This window comes from Phyllostomus discolor, chromosome 5 (assembly GCF_004126475.2).
Source record: "Phyllostomus discolor isolate MPI-MPIP mPhyDis1 chromosome 5, mPhyDis1.pri.v3, whole genome shotgun sequence".
NCBI classification, from domain to species: Eukaryota; Metazoa; Chordata; class Mammalia; order Chiroptera; family Phyllostomidae; genus Phyllostomus; species Phyllostomus discolor.
The window spans coordinates 132,966,492-132,994,058 of NC_040907.2; the positions used below are offsets into that span (position 1 = coordinate 132,966,492).

General features: G+C 40.9%; 1 protein-coding gene across 2 annotated transcripts in view; it reads right to left on the reverse strand.

The window, feature by feature from the left end:
- ARID5B (AT-rich interaction domain 5B) overlaps positions 1–27,567 on the reverse strand; it is a 178,441-nt gene that overhangs the window by 7,029 nt on the left and 143,845 nt on the right. For both annotated transcript variants that reach the window (XM_028511577.2, XM_028511579.2), the window contains 3 exons: positions 27,223–27,275; positions 17,528–17,625; positions 2,394–2,592 (listed from right to left, as the gene is read on the reverse strand). In XM_028511577.2, the coding sequence (XP_028367378.1) occupies positions 2,394–2,592; positions 17,528–17,625; positions 27,223–27,275 (350 nt within the window). The remainder of the gene's footprint in view (positions 1–2,393; positions 2,593–17,527; positions 17,626–27,222; positions 27,276–27,567) is intronic.

Below are 27,567 nucleotides of genomic sequence, written 5' to 3' on the forward strand. Positions count from 1 at the left end.
CATCCCACGAACATTGTTCTTCTTTATGAATAAAAGAAGTTCTGACCCCATTAGCATTTTGGGGTAACATTGAGGATGCTGGTGTAGGGATGTACAAGAACAAAAATTCAGGGAATCACAGTCATTTAATAGATATTTCTCCTGCAAGTCACTTAAAGATATCCCTATTTTTAGGGATGTATTATACCTACGAGACTTTATGTACCATCTTTTATTTCTTTGTACTAATAACTGCCTTTTCCCATGCAAATATGATAATCTGTTCTACATTAACAATTATCATTGGCCCCTTGAGCTTTTACATTATGTGAAAATACAGAAAAATGAGCACAGCAAGGAAAAAAAGCAAATTTCATTTAAATGTTAGTTTCTGGTGGGTTTCTGGGTTTCTGTGGTTTGAAGGCTGGGTTTCTTGGGCTATAGGGATGCTCAGTTCCAACGAAGTTTCTGTGACCTGGGCCTTCAGTTAAACGGAGTTCTATGCTTTGGGCTGTGAACAGGTTTAGGAGGTCTTTAAAAGATAGACAGAAAAAGGTAAGGGGTCCTTTTTCTAGGATGGAATTTTTTGATCTGCCCTTAGTATGTTAAATGGCTCCTTCCCACTAGGCAACATGTAGTTCAATTACTTAAAAGATATCAGGTTTGACTAGAAGGGCTTCTTTATAAGCCCTCCTATTTCCATTGAGTTCACTGCTTCATATTGAAGACATAAAAAATGAAGAAGAATTAAAACAATGACAACAATAAAGCCCTAACCAAAAACTCAGACACAAAACCAATGGGAAGATACATACCCGGTTAATAACATGGGTCTGTGTCGAAGGTGGGGAACAATTCTTACTCTAAGGTCAACCTTGAAGAGAGTGTGAGATTCTGGGTAGTTTAGATAACCTGATCATAATAACCTTTGACAAGAAGGTTAGCTTGTCAAGACAAGCTAACACTGACAGATCCCTGAAGGGAACTGTCAGGACCTCGAGGAAACAGGGAGCCTTAAGGCTTTAAGATATGGACTGCAGGTCGTCTGGCTCTACTTCTGACAAGGGTCATCGCCTGAGCTGATGGGCTCAGGGCAGGGGCTGAGGATTCCTTCCACAACTCACAAACCAGCCATTTTAAACTTCATCCCCAGAGTGGAGCCATTCAAAGGTCGGCTGTCCTCTTGGTCCTCAGTGTGCCCCTAGGTGCTTTGGCAACGCTGTGCACATGGTATCTAATAGAACTCACTGATCCAAAATCCCATAATAAATCACCAGGCCAACAGGATAAAGGAGGAATGGAATGTTAGCCTTAACTTGGAATTTCCTTGCTTTTGGCCATTTATGTTGCAAGCTTGCAGATGTTTAGAAATCTCTGCATCATCTCCCCTCCCCCACCCCATTTTTAATTACTAGAGCTTAAAATAATTGTGAAACAAAAATTAAAACAAAAATAAATTTTGTCTTTGTGTCAATGCAACCTTCTGACACAGGATCCAGTTGAGTAAGTTGCATTCTCGTTAGGAGATTGTTGTAGTGTTTGTGTTGTGTGTGTTTTAAACCAGTGTTTAATTAGGGAGTCTCTTATGTGTTCATTATAAACCTGATTTTTTAGGGGGTGTTTAATATCAGCAACAAAATTCCCTCTGGGGTTGAATCCTAGAACATGCTGTCTCCAAATGTGGCTGCTAAGTTTTTTTTTTATAGGCAGCAGGGTTTTTATTATTCATGTTGAAACAGAGCCCAGACCGGCCTCCATGGCTGGCTCTGTGCGGACATTAATGGCTTCCACCAAAGAGCTGTTGGGGGCTGTGGGTAGCTGGGGCTTGTTTTAAAAGGTTCAGACACTACCTGTTAACATGAGAGATAATAATGATTTCAGAGGAACCATTTCAAAATTTCTCCATAAATAATATGTACTTAAGATGTTTCTAAATTGGTCTCAACCCAAGGCTGCTGCCCAGAGGTCAATTACAAGGAGGCAAAGGAGTCTCTAAAGTTTTCAGGAGCGTCCTGCAGAGACACAACACATCAGTTTCAGTGCCCCTCCCTGCTGAACCCACAAAACGTGTTTTAAAGTCACGCTGGCTCCTCAGATGGACTCGCTGTGAAACAGCAGATAGGCCACATCTTTCAAATTGGAGTCCCTTGGCTTCACAGAGATGAAGCTGTGGCTCCTTCTATCTCAAAGTCAGTGGTTGCCACCAGTTTGCTATGGGATGTTCACATCTTTCTGGATCATATTCTTGGCCTATCCAATTCAATGCCACACACTGCCTTTCAGCTCTGGTGATCTGACTGCTCAGTCTAGCGCTGCAACTGTGCGTGGGGTCACAGCTCCGGGTGCAGGGCTCCGGGAGACCCTGAGGCAGGACACGTCTCACGGAGGTATTTGTGCGGAAGAAAGCAACTCACCTCGGATGCATCCTGGGGCTTTGGGGCATTCTCTTTTTCTTTCTTGCTCTTAGGGATTTCATGTTTGATGCGTTTGGTTCCCGACACTTTTGTTTTATTCTCATTTTCCTGTGAACTGTTCTCCTGTTTCCGAGGTTTGATTGGAGGCAGGGGCTTGTCTTCCTCTCCTTTAATAAACCTTTCATAAGGCAGGATTAATCTAAAAGGATATCAGAAGAGGTGATCAGTCAGGGGAGATAATTCCATTAGCATCGACGTTATGGGTTTATTTTCTTTTTACGATACAAGCAATTTATTGTGTGACTTCATTTCCAGTGACATCAATGCTTTTCTGGAAACTTACTCCATGATTACTTCCCTACTTAAAACCAGTACTGGTGATGCAAACTCCTTTGCAAGACTGCTTTCTGGTTTTTGTGAGTCTCTACACCAAGGGTAACAATGGAAGCATCCAAGTTGGATCACCATCACTGCCCATGGAGCCGGCGTAGTGCCAGCAACAACATCACAACAATAATGGCAGCGATAATGATAGCTGCTTGTTTATTCACCGTCCTGCCAATTGATGAGACAACAGAGGCCCAGAAAGGGTCAAGAATTTGCCTGAGAGCCACACCATTTGAATGAGGCAGAATTTGAACCCACTTGTGCCCATCTCCAAAGGTTAGATTTTCATCATGTCAAAATATAGATCAGACAGGTAAGACAAAGGTGTTAATGGGAGGCAAGCACAGCGTGACTGAGACAGCTGTCTTGCCCAGCAGCTCTGAGGGGGTAGGTGACCAGTGTGAGGAGCTAGCTCTGTTTTGGGGTGCCAAGTAGCAGAGGGCCTTGGTAAGAAGGAAGGTAGACTACTCCCACCACAAAAATCAGAGGGCTGAACAATTCAAGCATTTTAATTATATAAATTTTTATACAAAGTACATAAAATTGCTCCAAAAAGAGAAACATCAAACAGCTCTAGTTTTAATCTGTTTCCCCTTTGCAACATAGCTCTTGATCTGAAAGGGAAAAATAGCTGATGTAATTAAAAGGGATGGATTGCATTACAATCTCAGTTTCAACTTCAGTGATTAAAGTTTTTATAATGCATTTGGTATGATTAATGACTCACTGTGGGATTAATACGAGACTCAGCCTTAAAAATATGAACTTTAATACAGCAAACATAATTTGTTTTAAATAAGGCAAGTTGACTCAATGAAGAAAATGTACTTGGCTTATAAACAACATACATCTGTTCAAATATCAGGAACCCTAATTATTTTTAAACTAAGACTGCCAGGCAGAAACTTCTTTGGTTTGGATATTTGTTAGCTATCCTGAAATTGGTTTCTAACTACGCCATTTGGACCTCAACTACTTAAACACGCACAACTGTTCAGGTTTGTGAGTACAGACATGGGGACATTTGTGATCAAAATATTTCACTCTTCAGTAAAATACCAAGTAGATGATGGGAAAATCAAATCCCAATTTATAGCATATTAGGAACAAAATTCACTTACTGAGCATGCTCGGACAAGGTATGTGCAAGGAGGCGTGAGTAATAGTTTCGAGCCCTCCATCTGGCAGTGGGCCAGCCACGAAGATCAACAGAGCCCATGGGGAATAGTTATCTTCAGATCCCATTACAAACTGAGTTTAAACATGTTACAGCTGCTAAAACTGGAAACTGTTCTCTCCATGTAGACTTACTAAAATAATATATGGCTGCCAAATACCTGCTTCCCACTGTAATATTACAGTTAATGTTTATATAATAAAAAGCATAACTAAGCAGAAGAAGAGAGGGAAAAATAGCAATCTTGTTCATACTTGAATTTATTTGTCTCATCTGTAAAGTCCCAACATTCTCCCCAATTCCTTTTATCTGTGTGGTTCTGCCAGGGGCTTTATCCCTTTTCACATCGGCAGGTTGGGGGTTTTTATCCGGGAGCCAAATGCACTGCATATTTTAAATTGGAAAGAAATATTTTAAATTGACTTCAATGAATACATATTTTTATTGCTGGGGCAGATAGGTTTGTTTGACTTTTGTTTGGTTGCCATGGGAATCCAAGGAGCATGGAAGTCTGGGTATTCCAATGGTTGCCACCCTTCCCCCAACTCCATTCTCTAATTGACACAGTGACACCAGGAGAGACCCTCTTCGCTAAGAAGGGTGGCAGCATCATCCGTGTGGGGGGGAGGAGGGGAGGGGAGCAGGGGCAGAGAATTGAGTGGGCGAGACACCCAAGGTGGGCCCCAAAGGGCCCCTCATCTCAGGTTCTGACAGTCCTGGGCCAACCCAGTTTTCTAGATGGGTGCTAAGAGGCCTTAGTTCCCTTATACAATTTTGCAAATTCAAGAGGCAGGGCAACATTTCCATTTCACTTCTTTTTTCTTTTCTTTTTTTCCCCTCCTTCACTCAACTCAGCAGCTGGCTGGCTGACAGCCGTAAAAAAAAATACATTTCACTTTGCTGGTCAAAGGCCTAAAGCCAGAAGCAGGAAATCTGGAATTAAATGTTTCTTGTATCTGGAAAGAGGCATGACTAAGGTAAAACTGAATCCAAACACAAGCCCTACTTGTTCAAGTCTTCCAAAGGAGTGTGTGTGTGTGTGTGTGTGTGTGTGTGTGAGAGAGAGAGAGAGAGAGAGAGAGAGAGAGAGAGTGTGTGTGTGTAAAGGTCAACTGAGTGGGGTTTTTTTTTCCGTTCTAAATCACTGAAAGATAATTATAGTGGCTCGGGGAAAAAAAAGGCTCCCAAAATAAAACAAGAAAGGCAGCGGCTAAAAAGAAACAAGTAGAAATATGACCGACTAAGCCCCTGAAGAACAGGACATGGTCTTGCACGGCACCCAAACAATTGCTGCTCATAGAGCGATTTCCGTTTGCGGCGGTTTTCACTGAATGTTTTTCAGTTATCCTGTCATGGTACAACACAATGACCCCACAGGATATGATCTTACCATCTGATTATTAGTTTTTTACAGCATAAGGGATGAGCACCAACCATAATAGGTTTCTGAACATTGAAACGTTTAACGTACATGTGAGCATTAAAAACAGGTTAGCCAATACAAGGTCAACATTGCCCAATGCAGGAAGCTGAGGAGATTGGTACTATATAAAGAATTTAGTATAATGCAACATGCCTGTGCCTTGCAGAGGATTATTCCTCAAATATTTGTAGTACAACAAACTGTAATCAGTTTCTAAACTGCACAGATAAAAGCAAAAATGCACCACAGCCCCCAAGAATGCATTACACAGAAGAAATCTTTTCAATGGACTGCAACTCTAAGAATGCACGTTGGGTTTTAGGTGGGTGGAAGTCATGGGGAAATGCAGCAATATATTCATTAGAGAGATGCCCCCCTCTTCCTTCTCCAGCCCGATCTACATCTAGTCTGGGATTGAAAGCTGGGCAGATAAATGGGTCTCTATTATTATCCAGATTTCACATTTCAGATTAGCAAAATGCTTATTTATGATGCCATTAATGGATCTCAAATAGGTGAGCCATCATGTATTAAAAAATAACATCTTTTCATAGGCATAAGAATTGTAGCAGCATGAGATTTTTTTTTCCCTAGGAATAATACAAGAATAACATTTTCCACCCCAAAGCAGAAGCAGTAGGGGAGCCTTTTGCTATCAGAGATTCTTATTAAATTCAGTCACTGTGGAAAGCAAGATTTTTTCCCCCTCCTTTTTTTTAAAGACAACTTAAAATCAACCCAAATTAAAATTAACAAATCAATGGCATTGTAACCTTGATTTATTAGCTTCTGAGCCACTAAATTATCATCACACAAAAAAATGGCTGGTTTGAAAGGATTCTGGCTTTGTTAAATCTCAAGTTAAATAATGGCGCTCAGTGTACTAGGTTTTTAGATCTGCTTCATCTGATATTATGAAAAATTCAATACATTTCTCTACAGCAGAAGTCAGGGGTCAGCAAATCTATTACTGTAATGTAAGTAATCTGGCAACCTGCCAACTCTTTCTCCCTTTTATTATTTTTTTAAACACCAAGGCAGATAATTTTATATTTACAAATTCTAAAATCCTCCGAGGCCTTGCCCCTCTTTCTCAACAAAAAGCAGCAGCCTTGTGCTTGAGAAATGTATACCGTACGTGTCCTCATCATTTGCATTTCATACAAAGGAAGAAAAGACCCTTCATCTTTATTAGGCAACATGCCCCTCCCCTCCCCACAGGCAGAGGAAAAATAATGTCAAATCTCATCTGAGTGAGCAACCACTAATGTCTCCTGTATTGATTAATGCTTGCATGGAATGACTGAACTTTTGGGCCAAAACATTTAGCAAACAGTATTTAAGAGGAGAAATGAGAATCCATCTATTTATAAGAGCTCTGAAAAATGATATTATAATAATGTCTGGAAGTGATTTAATCTGGAGAGTGGGGGAAAAAAAAGGGAAATCTTTAGGGTTGCATTTGAACCTCACCCTAGTTACCTAACAGGTACTTTTACAGTGTCGAAGCAGTCAAAAACGCCAGGCTCGAGGATCTGCTGGTGACAGGAAGCAGAATATTTTAGGGGCAGAGGGAAATAAAATTGGTGTTCATGTTACGGCAACAATGCTACTATTCTTATATTATTAGGTATTTTTGTGGTGGTGGAAAAGAAATGACATATTGGTTCTTTGGGGGCCTCGGACCTGATCTGATCCCAAATGGAGTCATTACACCTCCAAGTCGATTCCGAGGTTGATAAACTCTAAGGCTTGGCCAGACATTTCCCTTCTCAGCCAGAAATTGAAAATATAACTTCACTGTGAAGTGTTGGAAGCAATCTTTCACCAAATATGAAGCCAATAAAAGGTATATTTTTCTTTTTTAAAGATGAAGTACACACATTTATTAAGGTTCCAAAAAGTATAGAAAGTTTCTAATCACACACACTGCTCACCTCTCAGGGCCCCAGATCAGGACTCTAAAATGGCAGAGGAGAATCTGGCAAAAGACATCATGACAAAAGTCGAGACAGATGTGCCCAGTCAACGTGCAGAGAGGTGTGCATGTCCCCTCGGCGGCCATGATGCTCGTGGAGTTCAATAGCAGCTGTGCTGCTTTGGCCCTGTTTTATTATTATTTTTAAAGACAAGCTGCACCTGAGAAAGATTTGGGCTCTGGACAAAGATCTCCATTTGATGGTGTGAGTTTCAGCAAAGCTGAAACAAGAGTGTGCAGAGTGTGAGGAGCAACATACCAGTAACCAAGGAAGATGAGAAAGGGGCCTCCAGTGTCACCTTCCAAAGATAATGAACTGAAAGCTTGGAGCCCCAAACCAGGGAGGGAGGCACCGTGCTGACACACGGGCCGGGGGGAACGAGCCCACCACAGGACCATCAGAACCGAGAAAACAGTGGGAGAATGCAACATGGATTCTGCGCAGAAGGCAGTTTGCCCATGAGCTACAAAGGGTAAAGTGTACCAAGCTTTTTAAAAGGGAAGCAGGTATAAACAGCATCATTTATTTGTATTCTACGCTGACACACGTAAAAGGTATGTGACCCATTGTTATCAACAACAGAACATAGATACTTGTCTTCAGCAAAGCTCTTGCCACCTGCTCACCAGGGGCTTCATTACCTACTCAAGGGGCAGCAGAAGATGGGGTGGAGGGAATGAGCAAAAAAGAAAAAAGAGAGAGAAAGAACTCATGGACACTGACAACAGTGTGGTGATTGGGAGTGGGGAGGTGGCGGGGGACATGGAAGAGGGTATAGTGGGGATAAATGGTGCTTAATAATAAAATAAATCAATAAAACAATAAAAGATTATTTCAAAATAAAGACCCAAGAAAGAAAGGAAGAAAGAAAGAAATCCTTTTAAAGGTAGTAATTCCATTAGATCCTAGAAGTGGTAGCAGAGTTATTTCTTAGGCCCATTAATAACTCTGATACCTACCTCCATGGTCTTGGAATGACCATGACCCTAACTAACTAAGCAAAAGTGAAATGAGTAGATGACTGGTCAAAGCAATGCAGCTATTAAGTGCCAACACCTAAGTTCAAACACAGATCTTCCTGCCTCAGCTAGTCTGAGCTGCCTTCATCTCAGCAAGGTAACTGTGCACCTTTGCACATTGTCTGAGAAGCACCAATGTGGGGGAGATACTGAAATGATGACCCTTGGATTAAGAGACTTTCAGCTCCTAAGGAGCTCTCTAAGAAATCAGAATGAGACTCCTTTTCTCAGTGGCAACAGACCTGGCAACAGACCTACATGGAAACAAAGGGTCAACCCCCTACAACAAAAGCAGCCCTATGGCTTAGGCACTAAGCACACTAATGCTTTTACAATGTGCCATAACTCTCCAAAAGGTTGTAACCCCAGCTGGATCAAGCCCAGCTTGATGCTGGAGGGTAAGAGAAACTCAGGAATCATATTGCCCCCAAATTCCAGCCTATAGCACTTAATCTTAGCAAGTCTGAGTTCCCAATAGTCCACCCAGCTAGACTGGGAGCCCCTAGAGGACTCTGCTTCTATGATGCCTCCTTGCCACTTCTAAGGGTGTCTAGGTTAATGGTATCCCCATGTCTTTCAAATGAAGACCACATTGAAAAAAAGCTCAAATAGATATAAAAAAAGGCTGACTTTATGCCCCAGGGATTAAAATACAGGCTCACAACAGAGAGCATGGCCAGCCCTCCCTCCAGGATGCCAGCCAGCCAGGGTGGCAGCAATTATTCTTCCCAGTGAGAATAGTGGCTAACTCAGACTCAAGCTGCATGGATCCATTTCCAGAGCAGATGAGTGTCATGTCAAGAATAAGAGACAAATATAACTACAGTGTTTGCAACATGATGTGGACCCCACAACAGCAGGCAGGCAGTGTTGATCTGTAACAACAGCAAACAGCTATGGCATTTAAGCCCCATGCATGTGAGATACCACGGATTCCAGAGCTTCTGAAATGTTCAGCAATCCCCCCCACACATTTATTATCTTAATCAAACTTTGTAATAACTTGTACAAAAGCAAAATGTTCCAAGAGGTTTTCAGTAGAAGAGTTAAGGATATATTTTAATGGTAAACAATTACATTCTTCTGTCATCTGATACTTCTTTTTTTCCCCTTTCTTTTTTGGAAACATGCTTTCTGAATTTTCAATAGTTCCTTTGTGAAGGCATCTGTTACTCACATAATTGAAAAGATGTTTGTGCAGTGGCATGCTTGAGAGTACAGTTATTTAATCTTAATGATAAAGCCCTGAGGACAGAAAATCATAAGTAGGAACCTCTTGTTATTTATCAAAAAGAAATGGGGCTAAGACACCTAATCTATTCTCAAATTTAAATTCATGCTTGATGAAAACTATCAATAAAACATGGGGCCTGTAAACTTTCTTAAATATGATTGCCAGGTTCAAAGGGAAGTGGGGTGGGGGAGACAGAGTGAAAACAAAAATAAGACAATAAAGAGCCTGACAAAGAAAAACTGCTGTTTGGCAAGCTTTTTTTGGGGGGGGGGTGTCAAACAAAGAACTTGCTGTAGTTTACAGCATGACATACACACTGGATTAGTTTGTGCCTGAGGGTGTTTTTACACTCGACCGTGTAAACTCCAACTTCTATTAATTACAACTTGCATTCAGAGACAAATTTAAGAATTTTTAAATAGAGATTTTTCAAAGGCGGTTGTTTATTTTTTTTTTAAACAGAAACCAGTTTTTCTACTCCAGGGCTTGGCTAGTGTTTTGTTTTCCTTTTTAAAATTTTCTGGAAATATCCAGGCATTGGAAAGTTATCAGAGCATTTTAGGCATGCTGAATGATATGGAAGGAGGCTCTTGCTTATGAAATTACCTGACTGTCCTTTAGTGAGTCATTCTTTACAGATGATAAGAAGCTGCTCCAGGACCCACCCAGCTCAGGACCGTTGTAAGAACAAGCTAGGGGAAGTGTAGCCGGAAGAGCACTAAAATGTAGTTGGGGTCTGCCTCAGCCTGCCTAAATCTCAGTGCCTGTCTTAGACTTCCTGGGCTGCTGGTGTTGATAAGGGCCAGGAGGCCTTCTGTGGGGTTGGGGAAAGGGGAGATAAGAGTTGCCTGGGTGGCAGTGTTGCAGAGATGCTACCAACAGAGTGCCTGGCTCTGGCCAAAGCCTCCATTACCAAGACATTACCAAGCATTCAGAAGCCCATAGATTGGTCAACTCCACCGTGGGTGAGGATGGGGCATGAGAGTTAAAAGTGAGAAGATAAACTACAATACCTATCTTTGGTATATCCAGCTTAGAAATTCAGCTCACCTAAACAGCCCCTCCTACCACTCTACTCCCTACCTCTTCATATGTTTCCTAGAGGAGACTGTCCTTTTTTGTTTAGATTCAATTTAATTCATTCCACCCCCTAATTCCTGAGTCCCTGATATGTTTATGATGCTGTACTGGGTGCACTGAGGAGTCTCAGGAAAGCAATACCACATGGTTGTTTCCCTCGAAAAGAGTTTCTTTATTGTTTTTGAATTCAACAACTTAATTAGTTTAGGCAACTTATGATGATCTATCTTAAGTCCTAACCTAACCTCTTTAAGATCCAGTTCACATTCTAGATCCTCCCGGAAGACTGCTCATTGCAGTTGGAAATTTTCTTTAATCCACGTTGAATTTATTATTTGTATTTATCAATTACCTACCTAAGGTTTTTATGGCCCTAAATGTTTAACTCCCTTTCATGTAAGTGTGGACTGTGAGTCGGATCACATGAGAAGTCAGGTAAGCCAAGGATCACAGTACCCTGAAGTTCTAATGCATGGACAGACATGCTGGGAGCATCATACTGGGAAGAATTCTGAGGCTGAATTTAGGCTCATGGGAAGCAACATTGTGTTCCCTTAGCAATCTCTGCACAAATGTGGTAGCATGCACCCTTCCTCATTGTTTGCTAGACCTAAACTCTTTGGTTCATATGTTTTCTTTACCCCTGAGAGTGTTTTGTGTAGATGTTCAAAAGATGCCACTGCCTCTTGAGGGCAGCAGCAATGCAAAAAGGCAGTCAAGCAAATGGAAAACCTATCCTGCCCAAGAAAAACTGGCCACTGAACCAATTTCAACTGTAATCTTAGGCTGCACTGATAGATCGACACATCCCAAGAAGTACTATTTACCACATCTGGACTGGCTTCGCGTATTCTGAGTGACACAAATTGGAGGCATCTCCATGAGAGCAAGCCAAGCTCAGTCAAGTCCCTAAATCCTGTTCTGAGGCTTGGTTGAATGGAACGAGATGTGATGTGCAGGAGGGAGGGGCTTTGCCAAGTGTGTGGCAGCGCATCGCCCAGAACAGGGAGTGCACAGAACGAGGCAGCCCTGAAAGGCAAGGTGGGGTCTGTGGACAGCTGCAGAGGGCATCCAGCTCAGTGCATGGAAGTGTTTAGATGAGCAGTGCCTTTGACACTGGTGCCTTCTTCCTTGCCCTCCCAGCCCAGGGCATTGACACAGAGACAAGATCAGCCTAGTGCCAATGGCAGTTCAGTTTTCACAGAATTTGGCCACTCTTGGTAGCTTTGTAGGCTACCTTTGCTCATGAGCATGTCTAGTTTAGCTTAGGTAAAATCTCTTCAGAAATACTGGAGCCAATATTTGTAAGTCAGGTGATTTCACATAAAAATTATCTAGAAAGCAAGGAAGGCCTGGAAGCACAGAGACTGGATCTGCCCAAGGCAATGGTATTGGCTGATCTTCCCGGGCCTCCCGGGCCTGCGTTGTGTGTGCCAATTTTGTATTTTCCCGACAAGCCACCTGCACTACCTCGGCTACCTGCCCCAGGGAACACTTGAGTTTGTGACCACTGGGGTGGAGCGGCGCTTCTCCAATGGCCCAGGATGAAAGACTCACTTCCTTAGTGTCCCATCTGTTGCCTACTGATGCTTTTGTAAATAAGAGTGAACTATTAGAAAAAGGCAATATTTTAAAAAACCTACAAAAATACAAGCCTCAATTTGTATTAGATTCAACAGACATAAAGTGTTTCTGGCAGGTTGCTACGTAAGGGTATCAATACTTATTTGCAGTTGTGCCTTGCTCACCTTGGCCTAGCAGCAAACAGGTCATGGAAATGTCAGAAAACCTTGCTGAGTTAACACTGGTCTAGATTGTTAAGGGCCCTTTCAAATAAAAAATGCTGTGATCCTGTCTGCGACTTTCTGTAGTGTGTACTGATTAACATCAAGGTTGTCAAAATGAGCAAGAACCCACCAATGTCCTGGATGTGAACAGACATGAACAGAACCATAACGCACCTTACTTTCCCTTGGCCTTTCCCACAATATAATTAGTTGAGTTCCTTGGATCCTGACATATTTTTGGCATTTATCTTAAAGCACATACTTATCTCACTGAAGACATGAACCTCCCACACCCTGCCTTCCACTTTCTGAGAAGAAAAGACCAAAGCTCCAGGTGACTGTTACCCGGGTTCTGCCCAAATGCATCTGGCTTGGGTACGGCTCACCCCAAGTCACTGCAAAGGAAGCCACCTAAGCGACGCGCATGACCGTCTCGCCCAAGGAATGCTTACGGGAAAAGCAAAAGGTTAGGATTTGCAATTGGGCATGAAGTCTGTGAGAAGATGAAGTGTAATTACTCATTTCCCCCACCAACAAACACTTTGTTTATGATTTTGATTGTCTAAATACTCAGAAAAACGAGGCATAAGTGCTTTTGCCTTAATGCTCCTTTTTCAGTCCCTAATAACAACTTTATGTGCTGCACAGAAACAGACCGTGTAATTTATTCAGGAAAATCAAAACCAGTAATCTGGTATTCTGTGTAAAGATTTTTTCCCCTGAATGTGCTTAAAAACACTGAAAAAGAAAACAAATCTGCATGTGAAAACAAAGCCTTTAAAGCGAATTAGTATTCTAGAAAAATCAAACCAAGAGAATTCCATAAAAGTAACCGTTTTCCTTTCTGTCCTTTTACTGATAGAAGAAAGCAATTTAGCCACCTTAAATAGTTGAACAAGAAAGAAAATATTGCCCTTAGCAGGGTCCTGCCCAGGAGGAGGGGGGTGTTTTTCTTTGCATTATAATCTTACAGTGACTTTACCTATAAATTCTGAGCAAGAAATGTCCAGAATAACCACACTTCATAGCTCTTCTGAGTTTGAGACATCCACATAGCAACAGTCTCATGATAGGAAAACATTAATGCTTTTTATATTGGTGATCATCTGTAACATGAGCAATTAAGTACAGTACTAATGGACTATGGCCAGGAGCCTGGTACTAATATTAAAAACTGACAGAGACGAATAGATTTAGAAGCAAGACCAGGCTGACAAAGACATTTTTATGAAGTGCTTGGACCTATTTGATTTAAACCAATCAGAGGCAAGTTTGGACGAGTCAGGCCTTCCGCGACAATGATGCATTCACAGGCATTGTAGCATTTCTGCTTTGCCTTAAATAAAAACACCCATTGATTCTTTTCAACAACCCGCACTTTCATTATTACACTCATTAATAAACCAAAAGTCCACAACTAATATACAAGTAACATTTACGGAGGAACCGGCTATTTTTTTCTTGTTGGAAAATGAAAACATTTACGGGAAACATGAACCACACCGCATGAAAAATAAATCAGTGGATAATGCAGAGTAGATCACTCATTTCCTCTTCATCCTCTAGGACAGCAAAGCTGGGGGTAGGCAAACAGGAAAAGGACCACGTTTCTATACCAGAGTGTAAAGAATCAGAGACCAGAGATCAACCAGCAGTGGAGGAAAAACCCCTAGGGATCTGATCTGATTTGAAAGGATTTGCAAATTTCCAAGAACAACTCCAGCTAGATGTTTTCCCACAGCATCCTGACTCTTTCCAACTCTTTGAACCTTCTTCAAAACGGTGGTCCTTCACCAATCTAGTCATCTGTTTTGTGTTAACAAGAACGAATGAAATTGGCCATAATCACTAAGTACAGTTTTAGCCAAGAGCTTCAGCTCTTCTTTGCCCAAAGCAGAACTCTTTCAGGTGCCTGGACACATCAGAGTGTCCTCTGCCTTTCTCTGCTAAAACCATTCAAGGGAAGCAAGACATGGAGAGCAGCAGTTCCTAAACTTTTCTCCCACCATGATGCACAGGATGGGTGACTCCTGTGAAATCACAATGTGGTCAGATGAATAGGCATTATTGTTAGTAGAGTCTGAATATAATTTTTAAAAGTCAATCATCTGCAAATTTGGGCACTTAACTCTTATTGATTACTAATTATTCAAGACACCCTTATTTCTGATCACAGCAATGTGAGGGGCCTAGATGGCATAAGGAAATACTAAGGAAGGGTTATGGACCTCGCTAATCACCTGGGGTCAGCTGTGCTCTAATCTGGGCTTCAGGCTCTGCCCTGAGATTTCCACGCTGGGGGTCCCACTTTGCAAATGGACTAATGTCTCTCAACTCCAGTTCCAGCCTCTGTGCTCTGTTTGGTGGTGTTGGGGCTGGGGCTCTGTAAATTACATCTCATTTGCCAGTTCTCTCCTGCAAATGGAGCCCTACCAGGTCAGGGGAGGAGAGAGGGGACCTCTTTCTTTGTATTTTGCTTGTTCTTCATTTCAGTGCCAACTCGACAGTAACTTAGCAGCAGCAGTTGGTTCCAGCCTCTAGCTTCTTTCAACAATCCCAGGGCAGTTTCAATGCATCTCCTCACCAGCCAGGGAGCACAGTCTCCTAGGTCTGAGCCCAGCTCCACAGGGCTCCTCTGAAGCACCAGCATGGGGTTGGGTGCCTCTCCTAGAAGCGATCTGAACCCCAGCTCTGTGGGGCCCAGTCCCTGAACGCCTGGGTAGCAACACCTCTTATTTCAATTCTCGCAGCCCTGAGAAAACTGGTTATTACCTTTGTATTAATGTAGGGTTTCACACCTACTCTTGTTTAAGCAATTCCTATAGCAAATTCTCTTTGTTGAATACCTGCTGTGCTTTCTGCATTTCCCTTACTGATAGACACTGACCAAATAAATTCATAATTCAAACTCAAAGACAGAGCTTTTCAAAAAATGTTATCCAGTGGGGAACCAAACCTTTATGAAATATCCATTCTACTCCCAAGAATGAGAAGAGAAATTTTTAAACATCTTTAATAATGTTTCTGAGTTGCTACAGTTTGAGGTATCTCTACTAGAATTTTCCAATTTGAATGGCATTTGGGATTCTGCTACTCCAAGAAGAGGTAAATTATGAAGCTAAATATTTTGCCATTTCATTTAAGACTGAGGTTATTTTTATCTACAAAACAGCTTGTGTACATCACACACACACACACACACACACACGCATGGGTGCACATGCCCCTATTAAATTCAGTCTTCTTCCATCCCAAACTTTATCTGTTTTCTGACCTTGTGATACTTTGTAATACGTTTGAGTAATTTTTCACTAGGTGAGGTAGCTAATAGCTGAGATACATTCCTTTTTTCAAATTTTAATTGTTATCCTTTAAGTTTGATGGTTCACGTGTTGTGAACATTTTCATAGGAGGTAAGGAAGGTTCACCATCAGAATAGAAGCTATTTGAAAGCATGGTGTTTCCAATAAAAATATTTTAACTAAAACCTTGAATTATAAGTGAAAACCAAGTGATGATGATAACTTGGATGGTTATTTACAACAGTCACCTGAGAGAGCAAGGCTGTTCTGTGCTGGTCCTTCTATGCTGTAACTGTGATGTGCAGTGAGCTTCCGCATTAAATACCAAGAGAAATGACACACTTAAGATACTGATGTACTGTATTAGAAACAATGCTATGAAGAGTAATTTGAATTCCTGTTTCTAATTTTTAGAAATCTGGATTATAATACTGGCAAGTAAGACAAATTTTGGGGAACCTTCTGTAGGAATTTTTCTTGGGGTACTAAACCAATTCAGTTTATTATAATTACAAAATACTACTACTACTAATAACAAAGTTTGTTATAACTATAAAAACATTGTGAGTTTCATTGAACAGCTATACTAAAAGAGGCTCTGTGTTAAATGCCATACAGATAAAAATATAATTGCACTCTGAAGAACTATGACTAGGAGTTGATGTGTTAGATGACATTATCTGAAGACTCATTTGTATGATCCAGAGGTGGGTGGTAAGCTACTGGGTTAAAGTTGGAATACTAATTGACTGTGTGAGGAGCAACAGTCAAATTTATCAGTTGTATTTTAACTTCTCAGCTAGCAAGTTAACTGGCCTGTTTGTTCAGCTGACTATGTCTTGCTTCATTTCACTCGTGGCCATTATTACAGCACACGTAGACACACACACACACACAACCTCCACTCGGAGCTCACAAGCTCTGAATTTGAAACCAGGGAGCTGAGTCAGTCCACACTTCAGAAGGGAAATGCCACTGATGAGGAAGTTGGTGTGGCCTAAACAAATTCAGTACGGGCCTGAAGCACGGAGCAAGGGTAACACCCATATCTGCTAACTGGTCTTCAGTGTGGAGGCTAACACAGTCCTAACGCAAAGGGAACTCTTCCTGTGAAGACAACCCTCAGAGTAGTCTAATGTGGCATTACTTCTTGTTTGTATCATCATCACCTTCCTAAAGAGGCTTTAACTGTTAGAAAGCTAAACCACACAGAGCTTAGCAAGAAAGGATTTCCTGGGTCGAAGAGCACAGCCATAGAAGAACAATACCAAGATGGGCAAAAACAAAGAATCTTATCTGGGGCTCATTTTCTTATTAAAGAAATGCTTACTTTGCAGTATTAATACATTCAACATTAATACATTTCAGGTTAATACAGTTACATGGCGACTCATAGTAACACTGTTATGCTTCCCAGATTCTGAAAGTTCTCATAGCAAATGAACCTGCAGAGAACACTGAGTAATCTATGCCTGTGGGGGGAAATGGTATTGTCAGGCAGGTGGTCACAGGATAAAGGCAAACTTAAAAAGAACATCTAATTTTAGCCCCAGTAACCTGAGAAAGCAATGTCCCTTAAAAATCATAAGGCAGCACGCAAAATAAAATGCTGGAGGAATATTTTCTGTTTCCTAAAAGGTCCTTTAGACTTCTTCTGGTATTAAACTTGACCAGAAGCATCTTCCAATGAACACAATTTCAACTAAGCAAGGACTTTCCAAAAATTACAATTTTTTTTTTTTTTACCTTTCATAATGTCTGCGGGTACAAGTGGCGGCGCTGGTGCTCCCAGGATTACCGCCTAATTCATCATAAATGTGTTTCCATTGACGGCGGGCTGTTATCTGAAAAAATGGCAATGGGAAATTTAGTCTTGCATCATAAGAGATTCGCAGTGCCAGGATTCAATACGTATGCAACAGTCAGAGGACAGCAGTCTGTTCCGGAAACCCAGAAACAGAGAGGTCCAAGTGAGTACACAGGGAGACCTATGGTTTTCCAGTGAGATCTCACCGTCAGCACTTTTTTTACGAGAAAGATGGAATTCTGCTTTTGGCTCTATATTTTGTCACCCTTGGTGCATTTTCATCTAAGGCACCTCCCTGGATTCTTACGTAGTTATCTGTCCCCCAAGGTCCCAACCTCGTGCTCTGTTCTTTTATGTCATGTGCTGAAACATCAAAATAATAAAACAAATTTTCCCTAAAATATACCTTAGTAGACCAGGTGTAAATGAGCAGAATTAACATAGGTTACTTGTGGGGTGTGGAAATGGGTGGTCAAGTTGAGAGACACACTTATCACCAAATGTGCTTTTGTATCTTCTGATGTTCAAACTGTGTGATATGTTGCCTACTTTCAAAACTAAATAAATTACAACACCAGCTAATTAAACTGATCAAATTGGTTATGCAATTTACAGTCATTTCAGGCTACATTTTTATGACAGCTCCTGTAACCACCAAAACAAAATCAAACTCTGCAACCGTGCATGTCACACAAGCTGTTTATTTTTATTCACTTAGGTCAGGAAAATGGGATATCGATCAGATCCTATGAAAATGAACGTATTCCACAGTTGAAATGTAAGTTATGCATATTATTCAGTTAGGTGAATAAAAACAAACAGATTGCCAGATACTGAATGGCATACTATAGTCTTATTTTTATACATGGATTAAGATTTTACCAAATAACAGATGCAAAATCTGGCAAATGATTAATTGGGAGAAACCCCATCATTTACTACATCTGAGAAAGTCTAGTGTTTCCTTGAAACTAGGAAGGCAGACAAGTTCTAAGGTCCTTGGGAAAATTTCTAAACAGGGTTACAGGAAAATGGTTGTTGGAATGCGCAGGGGCAAGGTGTGACAACAGGACCAGTGGCATTTCATACAATCAGAGCAGGAGGCTTCTTTTGAAAACTACAGAGGAGCCAGCAGTATCTACCTAGGGGCTAAAGGCAGTAATCCAGGGGAAAAATCTCAACTTGCAACCAGGGCTTCTGAAATTATAAGGAAGAAGTGAAGGGGGGTTAAATATTATAAGGTAAAGGGTGCCTTTTCCATTTCCAGTAAAAAGAACCCCTTCATTTCCATAAACCCTTATCAACGGGCCCAAGTAGGACCTCGAGTCAAGGTGAGCTCTGCCCTATTCCAAGTCCCATGAATCATTCCTGAACCTATTTATTTCATTTGTCTTCATTAGACAGAACTGCCTACTAGTAGGTATAACTGAAAACAAAATCCTCCTTTATTTGTGGCTTGGTTTTGATTATAATAAGTGGTTTCAAGCCCCTTTTAAAACACTCAAAATACCTATTTTGGTAATTATTTTATATTTAATTATAATCTCCCTCCAACCTTTTAAATAATACAATTCCTGGCTGATCTATTGTGAGACCTACATATCAAGGAAGAAGAAATAGGATCCCCTCCTTCCAAATGTTTATGTAGTTCCTCAGAGCCCACACTAACCTCCCTCAGAAGAGCCCAGCAGGGCCAGAAAACAGCCTATGTATGTCCCCACTTCACCAGAAACCATCACTCTTGACATCTTGTATCTGGTGTTCACTGTATTGCATAGTTTATAAAGAGTTTACCGACCCATGATATCACTTAATCCTCCCATAGCCTGTGAGGCAGATTATAGCAATCTCATTCACAGAAAGATGGGAGACTCAGAGGTTGCATGACTTGCCCAAGGGCATTCAATAGCAGAATGGCAATACCAAGGTTCATACTGTCTTATGGTCCCTTAGTGGAGACTTTTTTCCACTATAACAAAGCAGCCTCCATATCAGAATGACCTCATGAATAATCCACGTGTGTAGCAGGTGATAATACTGAACTCCAGAGCCTTTTGTTTCAAATGAGGCAGATGGCTGTGCGAAGTACAGCTGCTACTGCAAGTTCTCAACTTTGAGCTTTGAGTCTCTTACTAATGGGTAAATAGTGTAGCTACAAGATCAGCATGAATCTAAGGGGGTTGTGCTAGGTTAACAGTGCTCTGAGATTTTACTCTCTTAAAGAATCAGGTAAAACTATGGTTCCTTCTGGCCCTGGCTGGTATAGCTCAGTGGATTGAGCATGGGCTGAGAACCAAAGTGTCACTGGTTCGATTCCCAGTCAGGGCACATGCCTGGGTTGCAGGCCAAGTCCCCACTTGGGGACACACAAGAGGCAACCACACATTGACGTTTCTCTCCTTCCCTTCCTTGCTCTCTAAATATAAATAAAAGTAAAATCTTAAAAAAAAGCTATGGTTCCTTCTATCCTGACTACTCATGCCTCTAGTTGGAACAGAGGTTTTATTATTATGTTCACCAGAGCATCACAAATAAGTTCCAGTTTTACCTGAGTCCATCCATTCACTCACCCATTCATTCACCATTCATCAAACATCTCCCAACGGTTGGGTACTGTGCTAGTGGCTGAGATGCAACAATGACAAACAGACCCAACACCCAACACCCATCCTTGTGGTGGATACAAATAATAAACAACTGACCAAATGTATACACAAAATAATACAAATTGTGGAAAATGTGATGAAGAAGAGACCAATGCATAGAAACTGATCATGTCCGCTCCCCACATCCTATCATCCAGACTCAAGAATGCCCTGTTAAACACTTGCCTATCACAGAGATGACAAAGCTTCTTTAAGAATAAACAGTGACTTATCAAAAGGAAAAAATAAATCTTCTTTACACTAGTACTGAAACTGTAGTAGCAGGAAGCCAGCCTCAAGCACCACTTGGTGGATGGAGAAAGCCATCTGCAGCAGGCTAGGGGTCTGTCTTAGCCCCCTGCTAGCAGGCTCCCATCTTTAAACACAGTTTTTACTAGTGAGGACTCATCTGGAGTGAAGACAAGGGCTGGGCCTTCAAGGAAGTGGTCTCTCTGTTTACCGAGCTTCCACTGGCCAGCCTGGATGAATCAAGCCATTCTGAGATATTTTCTTTCCACAGGAAAGTCATAAAATGTGCTCCTTCCAACTGCTAACTGCTTTTATGGACACAGTTCTTCTAGGTACACCTCTCTATTTTTGGGTGCCCAGGGGTGCTTTTAATTCAAATGCTGGCCATGGGCTCTAAAGCAAGAAATGTCTAAATCCTCCCACTGTCCAAGGTTATAGTGGGTGGGTCTCGTGGCCCTATTAGGAGAGAGGAAAAGACATGAGAAGTCCTCCTAGTCCAGCTACTGGGCACCATACTCCCACCTGTATAAATCCTCCTTCTGTTCTAATGTGCTTTCATCGTGCTTCATTATGCATTTGCTTAGGGTTTTTATCCCATTGTCCAATGTCTTCTCTCGATGTGTGTCAGCTTTAAACCCCATCTAGGGCAGAACCAACATCTGCTGCCTGCTACCTAGACCCCAGCCCCATTCAGCTGGAAAGTTTGATCTAGCCAAAGGGTTAGTTTGATCAACTCTCTCATTAAGCTTCAGGGCCCCCGGTCATGTTCACATTTCAAGTTGACCTCTTTATTTTATGTTTTTAAGGATACAAAGAACTTCCAGCTCTTCATTTCCTAAAGAAGATGGCCAAATTCATCAGGCAGTTATTTCTCTTGACTGAGCTTCCCCTGTCATCTCCTTCAAGGTCCTCACTTACAGGACAGGGATTTGTGACAGCAATCCATCTTCTTCAGTTTCCTGTTTCAGGGCCCTGTGTCAGGTACAGGGGCATGGTTGAGGGTGGGGAGGTACCATGGAAAGAAGGAGATGTTGCAGCTTTCAAGGGTTCATAATTGAGCAGAAAGCACAACCCCATACTGTTAACCATAAAGCAAGATGAAAAACTGAGCAGACCACACCCAGGTAGAATAAACCCGTCTAGGTATGTGTGGGACTTAATCACACTTTGAAGACACTTCAGAGTTACTTCTCTCCCTACTGTGGTAAGACCCAAGAAACTGTGAAAAGCACTCTACACCTTTTATGTTCATGAACTTTCACTGCTTAAAAATAAATACAGTGGTTTTCAAACTGCTTTTTGGAACCCAGGTGGTGGTGTAAGGGTGGCCCAAAACTAACCCTCCTCAAGGCCCACCCCTGCCAAGAGAACAGGTCCAGTGAGTAGGAAAGGAACTGTCCCCTCCACAGTTTCCTTGGTGAAAATATCCTGCCTTGATTTTGCTACCTTTGAGGTTGCAGGGATGAACTAATCTTGGAATTTTTCTGGCCTGGTGAGGAAATGGCAATTAGAAATCTTTAGGACTTTAGAGTTTCCATGGCTTAAGAATGTGTAGGAAATTGGGAGTCAAAAGGAGAGTTTTCCGGCAAGCAGTGTCGCCTGGGCTGCTCTGAGAAACAGCTTCTTTCTCAGGACACCTTGAGGGCGCACTGAATTCAAGGAAGATGACTTTTTTTTCCTGGTAGTACTCCAGGAACTGGAGCCTTTCAAAACTACATGACATCATCTTTGGCTTCAAATATTTTGAATTAAGCAAGAGGCTTTGTCTGTCCAGAGAACTAGGGTTAGTAGATTCATAGGATGTCTTGAATGATGTCAAAGCCAGAATCTGGTGTCCAAGTCTAATTCTTTTAGGCAGAAGACAAGTGACTGACTTCCTCTCCCAGATGAAAAATAACGGTCTTGTCTCCCCTGTGGGGAAAGTCAGGGCTGCTAACTGACATTTTTTTAAGGAACCATTTGCATGGTCTTCTGCCTGCAGCATAAGATTTACTTAAGGCCTATTTCCCTGCTCTACTACCTTCTTTCCAAATATTCCCTCTGGCATGTCATCAAATAAATGGTTAGCCAAGTAGAAATCACTTTAGCAAACCACCTTCAACACACTGCATCCCAAGCTACTTGGTGAGCTATAACTGCTTCACCAGGGACTACGTGCAGGCCTCTTAGCTCATCAGCAACTTTACCCAGTTCTGCCTCTTCAGCTGTAGGTGACCATACTATAAAATGTTATAAGATGGATATGACTGTGAAGAAGGGGTCCTCATTGCCAACCAGTCAAAATGCCAGGATACTGTTTTTTTTTTTTTTTTAAATCAGATTCATTCAATACATTTAGGATCTCTACACCTAAGGATGCACAGACACAATGTACATTTCCAGCAAAGGCAGAGGAGCCCAAGAGAACTGAATATAGACATTAGTTGAATGTTATGAAGGCATAAAATAAAAATTTTGCTCCTCTTTCTTTTTTAAATTCAATTTGAGGGTTGTGAAGAACTGAAATGAAATAATCCATAATCCGCAATTCAAACCAGAAGGTTTGAAATAGTTTATAACCACAAACAAAAACAAACCAATTATGATGGCCTCTTTTTATAACCAGAAGAAATTCCAGAGGGATGTCTCTATCCAATCACAAGTTAACAGCAGAAGAGATACATTTACAAATGTTAAACTTGAAATTTTTTACTATTACTGAATGTTTACATCATGCAGACTTTTCGACCCATCTCCTAAATTCACACATTTTCCTCAAGAATCAGATGAAGTCTCAGCTGGTAATTGTTTATCTGCTAAGGATCATGTCAGGTACAAAGAAGTAACTGAAAGATGCTACTAACAAAGGTAGATTATTAAATCCTTTTTCCCCGAATCACCAAAACATGTAGAAAGCCTTCTGGCTACATAAGAGACTGCTGAGAATGGAAAGCACAAACAATGACCATTCACAAAACTCTTTCACTTTCCAGTGGCCACAAAGGTTAGTACGACTGTGCACAAAACTTGCAGCGTAACAGAATCTGAAGAACGCCATGATGACCCGCGCAACTCCTGACACCTTCTTGCGCCTCAGTTTCCTCACTGGTAAAACAAAGGTAGGGGTTGGAACATAACCAGGGTATTTTTCTACACAAAGGCCAATTTGTGAAAAATAAAAATGTTAGGGTGCTACACTTTCCCTTATTCAAAATAAAAATAGCTTATTGAGTCTCAATTCACATGACTGCTTTATCAAAGGGAAAACACTCACTGGAAACTTCATGCTGCTTCTGAGCCAACAAAATATGAGTACATTGGCACGTTTACTTAGTAGTTGCATGAAGATAACTTTCTCATCCTTGACACTTGACTTTAATAGGGTCTAGGTTTTGAAGCTCTGACCCATGAGGGCCAGGAGGTGAAGTGTTAATAATTGTTGTTACAATTAACTTTGAATTCACACCACCTGGCCTGCTTAAGAAAAGGGATTCTCAGGTTGTCAGGCCCAGGCCCCACCACTAAGTTAACATTTCAGTGTGGGGGCTGGACAACTGCTTATACACCCAAGTTCCCCATCGAAAACTTGAACCCCAGCTGTTGAGTAGCCTTTGGAGCCACTGATCTAGAAGATTCTGAGATCTTTTTTGAGTTCTAAATGACAGGTCTGCACTTGCTCTGGTATCAGATAATCTCACAGATAAGTGTCCTCTGGTAACACTGTGATGACAACTTAAGTCCCCAGGCTTTGGATATTATTCATACATCTTCTGGACTAACTTCAAAACTGAATTCTCACTGACTGTCTCAAAATTTTACTAGCCAAAATATACCAAAAGAAAGTTTTGTTTTGTTCTTAGGAGATTCAAAGGCTTAAATGTAGAATGACAGTAGCAAATATAAGTGTCTACAGGGCCAACGGGTAATATAAGGCACTTCTAAAAAGAGAAAGAAAAGAAGGGAGGGAGGGAGGGAGGAAAAAAATCCCACCAATTAGCTTCATCTAGTTTATGGCCCCAGATGTAGATTTTATAGAAAGATGTCTATAGAGATTCACCACATGAAATGAGATGAAAACATTTGGAGTGCTATGAAAAATGGTAGTGAGCCAATGAACAAGGAGGGAGTTGAAGTGTGAATGAAAACAGAAGATAAAGGGCAATCCCAGAAGTCACCAGTCCTCTTGTGGCTTGGCTGAAGTGACATGGAGCATACAACCAGATAAAAGACAAATGCCAATCTGGTCTTCCATATTCCTCCAGCTCAGCCTCTCTCTACCTGACTCCACCTACACATGTGGTGAAAGCAGAGTAAGTGGCAAAGCACACCAATCAGCTTGTTACCAGTCTCCCCTGTGTCTCCCTGCGGCCTGCTGAGTAACTCCAGGGCCTAGCATCCAAGATCTCCTCCTTGGCTCCACCCTTTTCTCATGGTCATTTGTCACCGACACCTAGTCACTCAATGTTAAGTTCCTCAAACTCTCTATGCCCAGCTTGTCTACCTCCATGTTTTCTTTCCCCATTTGATTTTTCTCTTCCAGGAAGGCCATGACCTTTCATTTCTAAATACCATCCATTCTCCAAAATTCTGCTCAGCTGGCATCAGAGCCATAAGTCTTCCTTCCCTCATCTCTAAATGAGGAAGTACTTTACCTGAACAGGGCACTGATCTTTCTCCACCTTGTCTTATAATGCCTGTATCTCCAGCACAGTAAGCAACTGGATCCATTGGCCTAGATATTTTTGTATCTCCCAGAGTGCTCAACATGATGCTTTGTACACATAAGACACTCACTAAATCCAGGGTGGGGCAAAAGTAGTTATACAGTCGTGAATTCACAAAACACAGGGTTCATTTTTGTATCATTATTTATTAATTACTGTATTATTTTCCATATGAACAACTGTAAACCTCCTTTTGCCACACTCTGTATATGTTTAGGTGATTTTCTAATTGTGTGATCATTCATGCATTCACCCACTCATTCATGCATTCTACAAAAGAATAAATACAATTTGTTCAAAGAGTACTACAAGTGCCCTGAAACTTATCAGAAGTTTCCTTTGTATATTCTATACCAAGTTGCTGTTGCATGAGAAAAAAGTGCTTGTGAAGATACAGAAGATACAAAAGCAGGAAAAACTGATTCTGTGAAATTTGCTGGCATTCTCCCTATCAGTGAATAACAACAAGTTCCTGGGTTTAAAATGACATTTCATAATATTGCGCAACATCATGTAATGTATCTGTAGTACGAGCTGTAATATCACAGCTTGTAAATATATGTATTCCTATTCTTAACACTACAAGTTAGAGTTAAAAGTCTAGGCTCTGGGGTTGGCTTCTAAATTTATGAGACTAACCCTGAATAAGTTATCTTTTCACACAGATGAAGGCTAAAATTAGCTCAAGATTTTGCAAAATCACCATAAAAAACCAAAGCCACAGTGGCAAAGGGTCAGTCTCTTTGTCCCATCAACAGATCCACCCAAGTGAAAAATCACATCGTTTATTTTTATGTATGGTACTTGATAAGACAAATATTTTAAGTAAATTCATGTCTATGAAATGTGCGTTCTACATGTAGTTCATATCAGTATTATCTTTCCTCATAAACATATATAGAGAGCCCACATGTTAAGTAAACATATTACATGCATATATAGTCAACATTACAGAGTTTTTAGTCAGAAATCAGAGCAGTTATCTCCACAGTAGATATCGGATTATGTGAATCATATAATGCTTGTCATTTTTTTCTGTCCCAACCCCTGACATCATGCCATTATATTTATTTGTGGAACAATATGCTATATCTGGCCAGAAACACTAGTTAATATGTTTGAGCTAAAATGAATTTCATTTTCTTGACTTTTTGTCTCTTACTGTCATTTTACTATGCTACAGAGATATCCCAGGTTACTTCGTAAGGAAAGAAAATACAATTTCTTATTCAATTGCAGAAGAAACTGCACAACTTAATCTGATCTGTGTGAAGGAGAAAATATTTCCAATGACGACATCTTGCTATGTCAATTGATTTCATTACAGATGTCATCTCTGTGTGCTATATTAATGCAGTGCTTTCTTCTTCTTTCAAGATTGTAATCTTAGTTTGTTGCTCTAACATTTTCTTGGTTCAAAATACATGCTGTAAAAATCCGTGGCCATCAAATTTTCCTGTGGGCTAAAAATAACCTGTTCCTGTCAGTTAGAATTAGCTGATAAAGAGTGTCAGAGCCTGTTCTGAATAAGTCTGATAACTTCCTGTTTATGTGGCACTGACCCTTGTCTAATAAAGCTTCTTTGCCCTAGAATGAGAGGAGATTCTGCTGCATTTTATTCCTTAATGGCCAATACTGATTACTTTTGAAAGCCTTTAATACATTTCCCATATTAGACATGAACAGATGTCAGGTATGTTGCCAAGGGAAATTTCTTTTATGCAATCTTGGCTTGTTGGACAATAATAGCCCTTTCTCAACATGGAAAAAAATTACAGACCCAACTAATTTCCCTGACAGGGGAGAGTTACATATGTTTTCCACTTGTAGTTTTTACGACAAGTTTACAATTTTGCCAAACCTGGAACTAATTGGGACTGTTTCCAAAAGCGGCCCAATAAACCCCCCAAAAGTGTAGAGCCATTCGAAAAGGCAGTCAGTGATGGTTTGCTTTCGCATTTTCTCTATTTTGGTCAAGGGTGGGGGCGGGGTGTTTAGATTGCAAAATTATTTCATTTAAGTTGCTTAAACACTTACTGTTTCATATCCTCCCAGTTTTTGAGCAGCTTGAAACATAGTCCAAAGGTTAACTGTTAGAGGGACAATAAGTATTTAGATAAGCATTGCATTAACATACTTCCAAGAAATGTCAATTAAAACATTTTTTGTTCTGTTTTGTTTTTCAATGAGAAAGAGAAAAAAAAAAAAGAAACACTAACGTACCCCAGAGATCTAAGTTCTTAGGAAACAATTTGCCAAAGGGCACTCAATAACAGGATATATTATTACCACTTAAAATATTTCTAAAGAACAGTCCCAACTACGGAAATGGTTCTCCTTTTAGGATAAAGGACAACACAGTTTTCGTCCTGTTGCCATCAG